The sequence below is a fragment of the Equus caballus genome, chromosome 30 (assembly GCF_041296265.1).
Source record: "Equus caballus isolate H_3958 breed thoroughbred chromosome 30, TB-T2T, whole genome shotgun sequence".
Classification (NCBI taxonomy): domain Eukaryota; kingdom Metazoa; phylum Chordata; class Mammalia; order Perissodactyla; family Equidae; genus Equus; species Equus caballus.
Window position 1 is genome coordinate 14,306,411 of NC_091713.1, and position 16,974 is coordinate 14,323,384.

A 16,974-nucleotide genomic window follows, 5' to 3' on the forward strand; every position below is an offset into this window, starting at 1 on the left:
CAGGGGTCTGTTCTTCATTACCTGTAAAGACAAACGTTAGCTTTTCCCCAAAAGCATAGTCTGACACGGTAAATTGTAAAACAGCGTGTATCATGTTTGATTTGGGAACTGAACATAGATTAAAATGTAACTTAGATTTTATGTGGGATCAAAAATAAACTGCAGCTACTCTCCTGATCTAGTTTGGAACTCTTGCCCTTTACGTCTTAAATTACCTGTGTTTTTTCATATTTACTATTGTTTCTAAATGACAGAATGAAGCAACCATTTTCAGGCTGGTATTTTGTAAATAATACATTGTACCTATGGGTAGTCTTTATTACTCGCCACTTCAGCGATCTCAGTTCAGTAGAAACAGTCTTAAAATGGTTGTATTTTGTGTAGTAACTGCAGTCCCCCACCTCACTTTCCACTCTTGCAATGGCATCTCAGGCTGATTCTGTAACTTTTCAGTCGCTTATAGCTATTAAATAGTCTTATTTTGATGCTTTAGGACTCAGTCCTATTCAGTTCCAAACTTCATCTTAACACTTCAGTCTCATTTTGTTCAAGGCTCTTCTCTACCCTCCCTTCCTGGGCGGGCTGGGAGCGTGGTCTGCTCTCAGTTGGAGCTAGCTGGATTAGTGCATGACTGAGTCCAGATTGTTCCACAGGGATGTGTGGTGGCTCCAGCAGGACCCGCTGAGGAGGAGCTTATTCCCAAGTCACCCTCCTAGGTATTGACAATCCTTTAGGTAACTGACCCTCAGCTGGGCACAACACACCACATTCCTCTGGTGTGGGGGCCTCTCCGCCCTGTGCTTTAACCGTACCAGTGGGACTGTGGCCTTCAGTCTCATTTACTCTCTGAAGCCTGTGGATGTGTTTTGAGGGCCATCTTCTGAACCTTTGGGTACTGGGAACTTGTAGAGGAGAGCTTGGCCCCTTTCCATCTGGCTGTGGCACCCTGCTCTAACCTCAGCGGCGAGGCAGACGACCTATGGCGAGTAAAATGTCCATGTGTTTTCTTGCAGTCTCCCAAACTCTGGGTGATTCTTTGGGGTGGGAAGAGAGAAAGAATGCTGTACTCTCCTAAAAAGTGACTTCTTTTTCCTTGTCCTCTCTTCATCGGGTGTTTGAGTTGGTGTGGGGGGGATAGTACAAACGCTGCTGAACTCAGCAGTCCAGAGTTGAGGTGGCCAGCCTCCGTCCCTGATTCTCTGGAGTCAGAAGATGGTGTTTAAGTACTGCCTTTTCTTTGGTATGGTATGTGCTTCCATTGTCAAGTGGTAATTATTAAAGTACCACTAAGTGAAAACCCAAGTAGAATATAATTACAACTATATTTCATCTTTGATTTTAACCTTGGGCTCATTATTTGTATAAATTAAACAATATATGACTTTTTGAAAAAAAACTCCTGTGGGAGTTAGGGATGCTAATAGACCAGTAAACTGACTGAATCATGAGCAAGCTGCTCTGTCACCTACTAAGCTGTGCATTCAGTATACAATCATGCACCGCATAAGATGGGGACATGTTCTGAGAAATGCAGCATTAGGCAATTTTGTCATTGTGTGGACATCACAGAGTGTACTTAAACAAACCTAGATGGTACAGCCTACTACACACCTAGGCTCTATGGCACTAATCTTATAGGACCTCCGTCACATGTGCGGTCCATCGTTGACTCAAACATCGTTATGCAGCATATGACTACAGGTGAAGGTTCTTAACTGTTTAGTATTAAAGTGAAAGAAATTTTTTTTTCTTTTTAAAGATTTTATTTTTCCTTTTTCTCCCCAAAGCCCCCTGGTACATAGTTGTATATTTTAGTTGTGGGTCCTTCTAGTTGTGGCATGTGGGACGCCACCTCAGTGTGGATGAGCGGTGCCATGTCCGTGCCCAGGATCCGAACCGGCAAAACCCCGGGCCACCAAAGCAAAGCGGAGCATGCGAACTTAACCACTCGGCCACAGGGCCGGCCCCGAAAGAAAAATATTTTAAATTTACTTTATTTAAAATAGAAATTGAAGGAGATGTCAAAATTCTAATCCGTTTCTACCTGGTGCCAAAACTTATGCCTTATACCACTACCTCCCTTTAAGAAGTTGCAAGTAATTTTCAAGCACATTAATTAAGAATGTTATTATTAAAGCTATTATACTTAAATAAATTTGAAAAGAACAGACTTATATTCCTTAGTTTAGTCTTAATAGATCAGAACCAATATTGTTTTTCTTACACTTTAAATTATCTAAGTATATAAGGTTCATTGTGGAAAAATATTTACTTAATATGCTATGTCTTAAATATACTGAAAATAATTTTCTGTACTTTAAAATATTCATTTAAATATAGAGGGCCAATAAAATTCAGAAGAATATCTTTTAAATCTTTGAAAAATGATTTTTCAATGAAAATGAAGATTAAATTAGTCATATTCTTAACATTTTTTAATAATCTCTGTTAATTTTTATATATAAAGGATTATTTGCTGAATATTTAGGGTGTTCTTCTACCTAAAGACACTGTTATCCAACAGATCGAATTCCTATTTGAGAGATATGGCATATTGTTGTGTCACACATATTTTTCATGTGTCCTTTCTCTTCCCTCCTGTACAAAGTGTTGTTTTGAATCTTAAAACAACTTGTTTTTCTTCATCTTCAGAGAGTGAACCTTGTCTTGGCATGGAACCAATTAAAGAGAGCCCACATAACGAAGAGAACCGGGAGAGCAGTTTGTGCTGTCATCAGATGGACAGGCAGGCAGATCCCCGCAGCCTCCCGGTAACTGCAGGGACGGACCACACGGAGGAGCTGCTCTGCAGCGCGGAAGCCACACTGCAGCTCCACGCCCAGCCCTCAGAGACTGCTGGGAGCCCGTCTGGGCCACACTCTTCCGAGAATGCCTGTGAGAGTGACAGCCACTTGCAGCTGGCTCAGACAGAGGCCTGCCAAGATGTGGCTGAAGTAGAGGGCGTTGCTGAAGACCCTGCAGTGTTACTTACCAGCAAGTCAATGCTGGAGCCCTTGATTTTACCAGGCTCTGATCATCTACCTCCTGCGTTGATTTCTGAGGGTAAATATTCACAGACTCAAAGAAAGGAACTCCAGTTGCCACTTCAGGGTGCTTCTAAGGCGTCGCCCACAGCCCGACTTGAGAACAATGACTTAAATGAGCTGCAGCAACCTGATGTCACAGGCAGGGATGGAAAATCACCACAGGGGCAGACTGAGTCGGAAGGCTCCCACAGTGTGCTTCGTGCAAATGACGAAGTAGCTGCCTTAAGTACAGGGCTTCCAGAGCTGTATATGGCCCCAGAGGAAAAGGGAGATAAGGACGACCAAGTCAATAAAGAAACCGAGGACTATTTGAACAGCCTTTTAGAAGGATGCTTAAAAGATACTGAAGATTCCCTTTCATATGAAGATAACCAAGAGGAAGACTCTGATCTCCTTCAAGACCTTTCTCCTGAAGAAGCATCCTATAGCCTACAGGAGAATCTGCCTTCTGATGATAGCTCTCTTTCTCTCGATGATCTTGCAAAAAGGATAGAGATTGCAGAGGTAAATTTGAGATTTAATATAAATACAGTTAAAAGTAAAATGAAATTTAAATAGCACATATATGCTAAACATTGCCTTGTTTTTGTAAAGCTTCCCTGTTCTCAAATATGAGGGAAATTTTACTTTACATAAACTTTTAATCATTAGTAGTTTTATTCATATACATGTTTTGAATGAAATGACTTTTAATCATGATGTTTAGACCTCAAGAAGTTATATTTTATGCCTCCGGGTACAGTAAGCATTATGAACACCATTTTTTGTATTCCTTGTGACTTTTGTTTGACAGTCCTGGGAATTATGATGAAGACAAGATTAGTTACATTCTTGTAAGGAAATCTCATTTTTCTTCTCATAAAATATAATACATACTCACTGTTTCTTTTTATTAATATATTTTTTAATTCTTTAAAACAGTATAACAGAATGAAGGAAACATTTTAAAATACAGTAAGACTAGGAGATACTGGATGGACTGTTAAGCCTTAAATTCTGTGTTGTAAGTCTTCTCTTTCTTACAGTATTAATTTATAAGCTCTAGGTTTGAACAAACAATACTTCTTAACTAAATCAACTATTTTAAATAATTCAAAGGTTTAAAGTTTCTCTAAACAGTAATGAAGCTAATCAAAACCCAAAAAAAAAATAAAAAGAGGAGGAGGAGAGGATCAAGATGACCATTCTTCTGTGCTTGATAATACAATTTTTTAAAGTTCAGGGGAAAAAAAGATAAAAGCCGTGCCTCTAGCTCCTGGGGAAGGCGGGCTGGTACAGTGGAAGAGCAGCGTCTATAGCCCGGTTTGAATACTGACTCCACCAGGCGGCAGCCGGAGGGCGCGACTAATTTACCTCTCCTCTCTCTTTCCACCTCTGAAAAGAGGGATGTGAACTGCCTTTCTTCTTCGTCTTACATTGTTTTCCAGTAAGCTTTCAAGTCCCATTTTTATCCATTGTTTTCTAATTCTGCATTATCATTGGGGAAAAAAACACTTCAAGTGGGAAATGGAAAAGTAACAAAGCCAAAGTAGACAACAAAATACACATGAAAATGGAGCGCTGTGAAAAACCTTCTAGGATAATTAACTGTCATAGTATTAGCTTTATTACCATTTATAGTCGATTCTCCATCAACTATGATTTGTCATAATTTTTTCTTGACAAAATTAGGCAGAACAGTAAAGTACTTAACCCAGTATTCATTATTTGTTTATGTTAATCAGATCTTTTATTGCCATTATAGTGAATCCTCCATAAACTATGACTTTTCTTAAAATTGTTTAATAGTGCTTAATGAGTGCAGAGTTTCTGTTTGGGGTGATGAAAATTCTAGAAATAGATATTGGCGATGGTTGCACAACATTGTGAATGTAATTAATACCACTGAATTGTGCCCTTAAAAATAGTAATTTTATTTCACACAATTTTAAAAAATAGTAAAAAAAAAAAAAAATTTTTAATGGCGCTAATAGTATAGCACTGGACCCAGTATTCCTTCTCTTGTTTATTTTTTACCAGACCTCTGGTCCAGGGAATTATCAAAACAGAAATCACACCCATATCCAAACCCAGCTGTAATAGCAAAAGGTTACCATTATCTGACTGTCTCTTTTTACGCCATTAATCAACCTCGTAGGGAAAAGACATAAGGTCTAATTTTCCCTTTTAGGTATAAACTGTGAAGAAGATTACAGTGCTTCTGTTGAGTCTCCCTACCTTAAAGAACATTTACGATGGGGGATCGCTGTTGAATTGACGTTGTATTACAGCTAAATGGAATAGTCCTTCCTCAAACTCATAATGTCAGTTTTTCCTACTAGATAACACCTAGCCGTGGAAACTGTGTGCATTTACATTTTAAAGTTGTCTTTCCTGCGAAGTTACTTTTTGTACGTGATGGTCCCCTTTCCTAAAATTCTATTGGTCTGTTAAGTTGTACTGTTGTAAGAACCTCAAAACCTACATATGATTTACGAAACTAATTTACTTTCCTATGATAATGCTGAACAGATTGTTTCTGGATACTTCCTTCTTCATTCTGGGAAATATACTTTTAAAAAATCTGCCTAACTTCATCAGGAAAAGAGTTTTTAAAATTTCAAAACTAAAAATCATTAGTGCTTACTATTTCCTTAATACTTTAAGGATGAGGTTTTGCGCTACATAAAATATTCAGGAAATAGTGGGTTTGCTTATAAGGCAAACTTTTTTTTTCACTCCAAACACTTTGTTTTATACTTTCAGTAAAGTTGTATTAAGGATCTTCCATATGTCAGGTGCTGAGGATACAGTGAGGAATCATGAAGTTCTTGGCCTTTTGGGGGCTGCTGCCACACTTACTAATTTTACTGGAATTGTTTTTGGAATGTTTTTCATGCCTCCGTACTTTTGTGAATGGAGGATACAGAGCATAATTTCTTAATAACTAAATAATACTCATGAATAGTATTTTTCACGCCCTCAGGAACCACAGAGGCTCACGAGACTGTTTTCCGCCACACTGCTGGGCTGTCCTCATGAGTCCTTCTCTATTCTCTCTCCCAAGTCTTATCATTTCTCCCATAGTGACTCTGCCCCTCACAGATGTCTTAACTGCTTGTCACTCTTTCTACCACTGTGTTTATGGTAGAATGTAATGGTATGTTCTTTCATTGCCAGTTCTTCCCTTTTTTCTTGTCCCTCTGCTCTCATTTTCTTGCCGCTTCTGCATTGCTCTCCTCTGGCTCCAGTGGAACTTGGCCTTGATAACCATTGCCAGCCCAGTGGAAGCATCTCTTGTGTTTTTTTAAACCATTAGATCCATCACATAAAATGAAATAATTTATACAAAATCTCGTAAAGAACTAAGAATGTCTACACTAATTTAACTCATTAATATAGGACATGTATAAATGAAACTTTTCTAGGTTTGGGAAGGTTTTTCAAATCCAGAATAATTTTGCGAAGTAAAATGGTAGCTTCATATCTGAAGCATTGCCATTCTTTCTTACGTAAAAAAGAGCATGACACACTATCATCAAAAGTATAATCTCCACTCTTTTAAAAAAGCATCAAAAACCATTTATCCTCATTTTATATATTTTTAAGAAAGAAAGTTTATCATATGTGCAGTGTCAGACAGCAAGTTAGAGAGTTTCACTCATTTGTTCCTTCATTCAGTAATTTTTAGGAGAGTAACTTCTATGTGAGTGCCACGACATTATGGATGCAGTGATTAAAAGTTAAAAATTTAGATATGGACCCTGTACATATGAAGCCTTCAGTCTAACAGTTGTCTGGCTGCGACTGTTACCTGTTTGCTGAATTTGAGTATCGTAGTTTTTGGGAAAAGAAGAAATTTTATTTCAATACCTGTGATATACCAACGTGATTATTTAATGTCAGAACCCAAAACCCCTTTACCCAGGAACCTGGTAATGCTAATAAATCATTGACTTCCTTGAGTCTGGAACCTGAGAGGGTTGCATTATCTTTTTTTAAAACTCTTCAGCTGTTCCTGGCATCAAAACCTGAGAGAAGAAATACAGTATACAAATTCAAGGTGGCATTATGATCCAACGCCATTCTGCTAATAAAAGTCTACTGGGCTTATAGTAGACTGTTACAAGTGTGGGGATGAAGGAGTTGTCTTGTTTTCTAAATGGGTGGCACATCAAATATTGGGTAAATTTTACTAAAATTAATCTTTTAACATTGGAAATAATCATAGTATGTAATTCAGAGATTCCCCTTTCTGAGCAGATTTTAGCAATATGGTATGCCATGTGGAGATAAACCATTCGTTTTTCTTCATTAACATATAGTGTGTAATTTATTTGCAGGGATGTCATGTGTTCAGAAAACTATTAAATGCTTCAGATTCAAGTGATTTTTGTTTTTAGAAATAATGTCATAATGTGATAGCTGAGGAAGAAGCCACTTTGCTACTGCTTGGGTCTTTAGAAAGTTTTTACTCTGGAGGAAGGCAAAACAAGTGCCCTGCCTTGGGTCTATACGGGCGACACTTACTTAGGTATCTTCAGGTCTGCCTGTATCACAGGAAACAAAATAGGGGAAGACAACCTAGAACTTTCTGATGAGAAAGATGACAATCCAAAATTGCTGTTGAGTTATCTTCAGAGATGCTGTCTAATCCAGGTGACTTCCGTGGATCTTGGACAAAGGAGGGTCTTAGAAACAGTGGTCATGGTTGTTCTGCCCAGAATTGCTCTTTTGAGGGGAGCAGGGGAAGTCCACCATCCTTGAAGTAGAAGAAATGCCATCTTCCAATAATGTAAGAGGGTTCATGGAAAATGGTTGACCCAGGATTTATGTAAGTGTCTAAAGAGCCCCCAAAGGATTATCCAGGAATTACCTATGTTTTCTTTGTGCTAGATGGTCTCATCTTTGCCTTACTTTTTTATCCTCCCCTTCATCTAAATGTTCTAATTAATGCTTCTCTGGATTGTCATATCTCTTATCTAATCCATATCTCAACTGGATTGTCATATCAGTTCCTTTTCTTTCCCATTTTAATCATTCTTCTAATTTACATCTTTACTGCCTCTTCCTACACTTTTGCAATAGCTAGTTAATAACTTTCCCCATCCCTTGTATCCTCTTTTTCTCCCTTCCACATGGTCTTACATTAGTATTATATAAACTTTGGATCTCAAACTGGTACCCAAAGGGGCCAATCAGATAATAGAAGTAAATGAAATGACTTAGCTGTAGAGTGATAAGGAGAAGGTTCCCATTCCTTGTCTAGGGTTATTCAGCTTTTTAAAACACTACAGATGAAACCAAGGACACCTGAGGGTCTGAGTGTAACATGTAGACTGTTTAAACCTCTGCGATAATATGTTTTTTGCCTTGTCAGTCTCTTCCCACGACTCCCCTTGGTTCCAGGATAAAGGCTGTGTTACGTGGCTTGGTATTCAGGGCACTTGGTAATCTGGCTCACTCTGCCTTTCCAACATCATCTCCTCCTAGTGCTTTGTTGTCAGCCTGTCCTGTGATCAGCCTGGCCTCCTCACTGCCTCCCAGATTCACCTCACATTTTGTCACCTCTCATCTGTACCTTCTGTGTTAGTCTGCTCTGGGGTGATGAACCCCCTGTCCACATATTTATCTCTCTCCAACCCTCAAGATGTAGGTCATGCCTTTTTAGCATGTAGGGTGCCAAGCACAGTGCCTGGCTCATGACAGTATTAGTAAATGCTAGCTGATGCCATTATTCCTTGGTCACTGAACCCCAGAATGTTTATTCCTTTCAGATTACGTCTCTGAACTTCAAATGAGGGAGGGGCTTGAGCATCATTCCTCCTAAAGTCCTGTCTACCTGTAATCTTCTCTTGTTATTATAAGACACACACACACACACACAGTCTTCTGCACTAAATTGCAGACTCCATAAGGGTAGCGATCCTGTTGAATACAATTTTGTATTCTCTCCAAAGCCACCACGCACTATTGTAAACAACAGCCACCTAGAGGCTGTAAACACTCTAAAGGAGGAAACACATAATAGACAGGTTCACATAAAAATAAACAGTATAATTTCAGACCTTGGAAAGGGCTATGAAGAAATCTCAACAGGGTGAGGGGATGCAGAGAGACTCAGCTGGTGGGTAGGATGAGGAGTAGGCTCTTCCAGCTGGGCTGTTAGGAAGGCAGTGGGAGGATAAGCAGGAGGGCTGGCACAGCTGGAGCGCAGAGAACAAGGAGGAGGATGGGAGGAAGTTCAGGTGGAAGAGGCAAGCTGGAGCTCATTCCTGCAGGGCCTCATAGACCAGGCTCGGGAAGCGGAATGAAATTCAAATGGTGGTGGAAAGCCATGATTTTGAGCAGGAAATGCGACCTGATTTGCTTCCTGGCTGGTCTGTGGAGGCTAGAATGTAGGGAGGCAGGAGCCAAAGAAAGGAGACCAGTCAGAAGGTTATGCAGTTATTCAGGTGAGAAGTACCAGAGGACAGGATTCAGGTAGTACCTGTGGATGTGGTGAAGATATATTTTTGAAAGAGGAACTGACAGGACTTGCTGAAAGATTAGGTGTGGGGTATGGTGGTAAGGAGCAGTTTTGAGGGGAGGAGAATCAAGAGTTCTGTTTTGGAATCTACCTATTTAAACAATTTAATGGGGGTTAAAAAGTGGGATGGTGTCTTGGCATTCTTACCATTTCTTTTCCTACTTATACTTATTAAATGTCCCTTTAAGCAAACAAAAACAAGTTACAAAAACACGAGGTAGTGCCTAATCTAGAAACTTAAATGCATTATAAAACACCTATTTTTAAAAACCCTTTATTGTTTTTAAATTAATCTTTTAAACATTTAACAGGGACAGACTTCATCATAATTTGTGTCTTCCTCTCTTTCACACTCTCCATATTGTATTATTCTAGGATACAGCATTGTGGGGTTGGAGATCACCATCGTGTTTTATCTGGAAGATGGCTTTCCTCCATATGGCTGCCTCCTCTTGCTCCAGCTGTAACTTGTTATATTAATTTGCTATAGTAGTAGCCATGACATTAATCTACTTCCAGATTAATTGAATGACACAAAAGATCTTTGATCTAACCATCTCCTCCCTCATGTCTCTAGACTGACCCATTTAGCCATTAGTTTAAGTATCTCTTAATTGGGGTTGTGTGTAAGATAAGGATTTGTTGCTACAGGTATAAACTGCTTTGGAAAGACAAAAGAAACTTACTAGGTTTATTTGAAAATTCTGTTCATCTCACTTTAATTTGTAAAATATAACAAATGGCACTAAGAAAAATTAGGGAAATGGCAAGAGGTTTAATCTCGAGTTTGTATTCAAACTCTGCCAATAACTGGTGCTACAAGTTTCAGCATGTTATTTAAGCTCTCTAAGCTAGGCTGATAATGCCAGTATAAGAGTTGTAAAGGTTAAATATGAAATATTATGTAATTTTCTTTATGTAAAGTGTACAGATTCACTAAACTATAGTTCTTATTATGGAACCCAAATCTAAAGGGGCAGACAGAGAACATCACTTGTTCCCTGAGTGAGGAACGGCAGTGGTAAATTTCATATGTGCTTCTACAGTGAGCTCACTGGCATTTAAGCTATTTATAATGTGCTAATATGATTTATGAATGTTAATTCTCAAGTTAGTTGGAAACCAAGCATGTGTTCTTATTCACAGTTTAACAACCTTGAGGGTCTGGATTGAGTAAAGCCTACATCATTAAAAGAATATCATTTGGTATCTATTTTCTCCTTTAATTTTGTGAGTAGGCAGTTCTAACAGCAAGGCCTCTTTGAATGTTTTCCTTGTCACATTAGGATTTACTATGCCAGTAGAGTTGCCAAATAATTTTGTTTTTGCAGCCAGTTCATTCATAAAATGCTATTTAAGATGATCATTGATATTTGAGGGGAAGTGCAGAAAAACTATTTATTTACAAATATAGAGAACTAGGCCAGATGGATGTTTTGTTTTGTGTGTTTTCTTTAATTCTACACTTATTGATAGAGTGCCACCGGTAACAATATATTAATTATAGCTTAGACATTCTTTTTGTTCTCAGTGGAAGGGCTTGGCATATTTTGTTTGGATAGGAAAAGAACTTGGTAATTTAAGTGGGAAACTAAATTTAGTTTTTAAAGCTTTATTTTTTGAGATTTAAAAATTCTTAACCTTTCAATACTGACATTATGGTAAAAAGAAAAAAGGCATAGACATGTTTTTTTTAAGAATAATTTGGAGGAGACACATTTCTGTGTGCCCTAAATCAACTTCCCAACCTACTTAGAAACATGTGGCTGTTTTTTGAGTGAGACCCCAAACTAAAACCGTGACCTTGTTTTGGCTTACTTGTCCTTCTACCATAGAATTAATGTAAATGCTACCAAAATCATTTCTTCAGCTCTGTATGTTTGACTACCTTGGTATGGTAAGTAAGAATTTCTGTGCTAGGGGTAGGTTCTAAGGCCTCTGCCCAAACTCTTGCCAAAACAGACAGGACCACACCCAACTATCTTCTAAGAGGTTCCTCCTTGGCGTGCATCTCCTATGTCTAAGCTTGGTCCCCCATCCTTGTTCTCCATCTGTAGACTATAGGACCAGAGTGCAGTTAGAAAAGAAACAGAGAAATCTGAAGAAGATTCCTGAGCAAGATTGGAAGGAAATTATGGAAAAGAGCACACTCCTTCACTTTAGACATTGGGGCAAGCCCTGATGAAACAGAAGGGTTTTGAGGGGAGAGAAAAAGGAAAAGAAAATAAAGAGCGTAGTCAGATTTTAGCCAAGAATTAAGGGTTCGGGGTGGGAGCATCAAAACAAAATGTTGGCCCATCCCACACAGCTAATTTCTCATACTCTGCTTCTTCGCACTTTCAAAAAGTTACCAAAGTTCATTGCTGCCCATAGTTAATAAGGTGGGGCCACTTGGGAAGGCTTGTATTCCTTAACTGCAGGAATTCCTGAGGAAGCCCAGCAGGAGCTAGGGTAGGGGGCTAACAGCTGCTGCAATGGGATTAGCTTCTAGATCTTGGAAGCATATTCTGTGTCTTTCCAGGTGATTTCTAAAGTTTCTCTCAGTCTTTCAACCTACATTTATTTGTATTTGCAGTGACTTTTGATTTGTGATTTGAGTCTGTTTCTTGAATTTACAGATTCAGAATTCATACCACAAAGATATACAGTTAACAGTGATGTCACTCTGAGGCTCATCCTCAGGACTATTCTTAATAGGATTGTTTATTCTGAATAGTTAAAGTGACTTGAAAATACCCGTGGTTTATGAATTCACTGTTGGTAAATGTACTACTTTATTTTATGGAGAAAATAGTCCCTGAAAACCTCATTTTTTTTTTTACATTTACTGAAATAAAGAGATTATCAGGGATACATCTATAGTAGTAACATATTCATTAAAGTTAATTTTGGTTTTCCATCCCTTGCTCTTTAAGAACTCGCTCGGACTTCTTTCCCTCTCAGTTTCAGCAAGGTGCTTGTAAAGTCATTTTTCTTTGTTGTGTGGAGGTGCTCTTTAATGTTGCTTTCTAAAGCAAGATTTGAAAGGCTATTCCTTTGCATAAGTGTACTTACTATTTTAATGTCACCAAAGTACTTTAGTTTTCTCAGAGGAAGGACATTATCTGAAATACATATTTCCTATAAAAAGAATAAATTGCTATCATATTGATTCTTTTCTCTTTAGTTAATGGTTTTTTTGACCCATGTTCAGGGAAGCCCAGTAGATGACTGTATTGAGTTATTTAGCCCCAAAAGCCTTGAGTTATAAGAAGAACTAATAGGGTCTGTGATATTTATGCGTAGCACTTTATCAGAGATGGCTGGCTGGAACTGGAAATCACGTTAACTGTTTTAGGCCGTTGATCAGATGAGTGGCATTGCAGGCAGTCCTCCGCTTACAGTGGTCTGGTACCAGCAAGTCCCTGACCTCCACAGTGTTGGGCCCACAGTGCCCACCTGTGTCATCACCTACCCGCAAGCTTGTCCAAGCAGGCAGCTCACAAGTTCGCCTCTGTGACTCAGCCTCCTGCTGCTCAGCCTGGCTCTAACAACACATCCTCTCCACTCTCTCCCTACACCATGGAGTCTTAACTCCTAAATGGCAAAGCTTTTTGTTTTTGTCTTTGTTCCTAAAAAAGGGTTGGGAGGAGGCAGGAGAGAGGTGTCCCAAGTGAAAACTGGAAGACAACATAGAAGAGAGATTAGACAACAAGTTTTTCCTATGAAGGGCCAAAAAGTAAATATTTTAGATGTTATGGTCTGTTGCAACTACTCAGCTCTGCCATTGTAGCCCCACAGCAGCCATACACAATATGTAGATGAATGAGCTTGGCTGTGTTCCAGTTAAATTTTATTTACAAAAATAGGCAGCAAGCCTTTGGTCTACCTGCCATAGTTTGCTGACCTATGTGTACTACAAAGGAATATGTCCCTAGGAAACTGCCTCTGAGAGAGATTCTAGAAAAAAAGTCCTTAAAATATTTTGAGCAGTAGAGCATTATTTAGTAAATACATAGTTTCTCAGAGGAACTGAGGACAGTACTCATTTTGATGTTAAAAGTTGGTATCAGATATATTTTGTCTCACATGTTCATTTCTTAAAAATTGTTGATGAATGAAAAGAATGAAAAATGCAGTGGTAGATTATCAGCCTTTGTTATAAAGCAAAACCCAGCACTAATGATTCAGCTAAGAGGGGCTGTGAGTGATCATTTTACAGATGACTTAACAGGGAGCGGAGCTGCAAGGCAAGGCAGTTCAAGGAGGTCTGATTTCCAGGCCACTGCACACTGTGTCACACTGCCTGGCCCTCCAGTCACTTCAGGGCTCTGTAAAAGCAGTTAGAGTTTTAGAGGTGTGTATTTGGCAGTCATCTGCATAGAAATAAATTTCAGTGATTAATTGTGATTTTTTTTTTCTATAGGGATTGGATAAACCTGTAACAGAAATGCAAATACCTGTTGAAATCAGCTAGCCTTTTACCATTACATGTAAGATATCATTGATGTGTCCCACCATAGTATAACAGATGGTTCTTATAATCTCTGACAGGTTGTTCCTGCTGAAGGATTGGTCTCTATATTAAAGAAGAGGAATGAGACCGTAGGAGACCATCCTGCCCAGATGCACCCGAAACCGTCTAAGCGAAGAGTGAGATTCCAAGAGATAGACGATAACTTTGATCAAGGTGAACTGTCGGTGGTGGGTCCAGCACAGAGTTGATTCTCGGTGTTTGCTGAGACAGTGAATTAACGTGTGCTAGGATGTTTGGTGACAGGATTTGTAAAAGAATATGTGGACTTAGTTGCTTTATCTTCTATGAAGAAAATGTAGAATCAAACTATTATCAGCTCTTAAATTATTCCTAAGCATTTCGTTTGCTCAGATAAGTGAGCAAGTTGCAAAATTCAACTCATGGCCTCCCTGCCCCACAGATCATCCTCAGTGTTCAGAGAGCTCCTTTCTAGTTCCTTGTTTAGTACTTTTTTTCTTTTAGTAAGCCTGCTAGTTTTATCTTCTTTTCAATGGTAATTAATACTCTTCCTTTATGGGTGTGGAACATATTTATGGATTACAAGTATATTTTCTTTGGTGTTCGGTGATTTCTTCTTGGCTCTATAGAAGATAGTGTCTCTCGAGAGCAGCAATTAGCACTGTTGCTGTTATTGGGCTTTTTCCTCCTGGGTCTATATTTAACAGGTTGCTAGGTTTACCTAAGGCATAGGTAAATAAGGATGAGTGGAAATACAGCCCAGACCCTGTCAATATGCTTCTCATGTTTATAAAACAACTTCATTGTTAAAGTAACCATGTAAACATAGAATTCGCTTTCTAAGTATGACATAAAGTGATGACAGTAGAGGCCTCTAGATGTTTACCATTATAAAGCTGGTAGGAACCTTAGAAGTAATCTGTTCCCAGCCCTCCTTTTACCTCTGCACTTTGCTTGTAGCCGTCACTGTCTTCTCCGGATAAAGTGTTCAGCTGCTTGGTCGCACTAATTGGTACTGGGTCATTGCTTCGTAGGAGGAGCCCTAGGTTTAGAGCTGACAGTCCTGTTTCACTTAGCAGCCGTCTCATCTTAAACCAAGTCATTTAACTTGTGCTCAACAATGTGCCTCGCAGCTTCCACTATGGCCAGTGCAACTCTGAACACTTTCCCACATGTAGATCAAACAAACAAAATAGACGTTTTTAAGTAAGTTGTATTTAAATGTTTGCGTATTAAATATGATTTGAAGAAAAATAGGGAAAGATACATAAACTAGATTGTTAAAATAGACAAGGAGGTGGGAGGGAATCATGTGAAAAAAAGAAAAGATGATGAAAATACTGAATTAACCCCCCCAAAAAAACCCAGAAAACACAACATAAATGATATGATCATATTTATTCATTTGTATAAAAATATATTTGCATACATGCTTATAAACTATTAAATCTATTAACTGTTAAAGTGTATGAAACTATAAATTTGTAAATCACAGAAAAATGTGATTACCTAATGTTATTTGTATAAAAATCCTGAAACCATATATATTTGATCTGAATGGATACACATCAGATTTAACAGTGTTTGCCTCTGGGGTGGAGAGGAATATGATTGGGTAGGAGAAAAAGGGAGAGTCCCTTAGACTCTTAGATACTTTTGTGTCTGAATTTTTACAGGAAGAATATATCCACGTATTATGTAAAGTCTTCCAAGTAAAGGCTATTTGGTTTATATTAGGTTTTATAGAGTTTGGTTTTTTATCATAAAAGTAATATATACTAATAATGAAAAAACTCAAAGAGTAATAAAGTAAAGAAGTGTAAGTCTTTGGACCCTCCCTTGAGGATTTCCCCTAAGTATTGATTGAAATTTCTCATCATCCTTTCAAGACACTTTCTGTATATATGTATGTATATGTGTGTGTATACACGCTGACACATACACGTGTGGTGTGTCTTCTTTTTTTTTTTTTAACACAAATGAGTTCATTATGTACTATTATGTCACGTTTTTAAGTTTAACTGTCAATCTTGGACCTCTTCCTATGAGAGAACGTATTAAATATACTTCATTCTGTTAAACAATTGCTTAGTATTCCATTATATGAATGTCCCATAATTATTTAACTATTCCACTGTAACCGGAATAACTAAGTTATTCTCAACTTTTTGTTATAATATACCTGCTGCAGTGAACATGTGTGTAAATACGATAGCATACTGTTGTGCAGATCTGTAGGCTAGTTCCTAAAAGTGGGTTTGCTGGGCTGAATGACAGGGACCAGCTGGCCTGAGGCTGTCCTGGTTTAAACCTGTTGTTCTAGCATTGCATTCAGTTAATGCTCTCTTCACTCTCAAAAGTGTCCCAGTCTGGAGGGTGAGTTCATTTAAAATCTTAATAGACTATCAAATTACCTTCCAAGAATATAGTCATAAAACTTTTTAGTCTTTTTCCATATAGTTGGTTATTTTTAGTTAAGAATGATCATTAAGACCTTCAACAAAGACTGATTGTTTGTTCAATATAGAAAGACTGATATGGACATTTTTGTTAAAAACCTCCCAGAGTATTAAGCAAGATAAAAAGAAATCACTGTACTAGCTAGAACTTCACTATTCCACGAAATGATAAGAATAAAACTGAGTATTCAGATGTGAGAGTGATCCCACCCAATGACATTTTTTATTGTTTAATATTCAATCGACTTTGCTTTAAGGTGGTCCCTATAGTGTGAACTCCAAAGATATTGTAATAATGAGGTTATAATTTGTACCCTAAAATAATACTGTAAGTACATCAGAGAAGTACTGCCTTTTCTTCTTCTTTTTTTATGGAAGTGATTATATTCGTTGTATAAGTGGGCTAGGTTTAATTTTAGCATTGACAAGCTCCACAGTATGTGTCTTGTGGTCTTCATAGGGTCGTTAGGTGCAGTAGCTTTCTGT

The 16,974-nt window shown here is 38.2% G+C and overlaps 1 protein-coding gene across 2 annotated transcripts in view; it reads left to right on the forward strand.

The window, feature by feature from the left end:
• The window catches only part of CNST (consortin, connexin sorting protein), a 114,240-nt gene that overhangs the window by 94,315 nt on the left and 2,951 nt on the right, over positions 1 to 16,974 (forward strand). For both annotated transcript variants that reach the window (XM_070255583.1, XM_070255584.1), the window contains 2 exons: positions 2,653 to 3,551; positions 14,089 to 14,224. In XM_070255583.1, the coding sequence (XP_070111684.1) occupies positions 2,653 to 3,551; positions 14,089 to 14,224 (1,035 nt within the window). The remainder of the gene's footprint in view (positions 1 to 2,652; positions 3,552 to 14,088; positions 14,225 to 16,974) is intronic.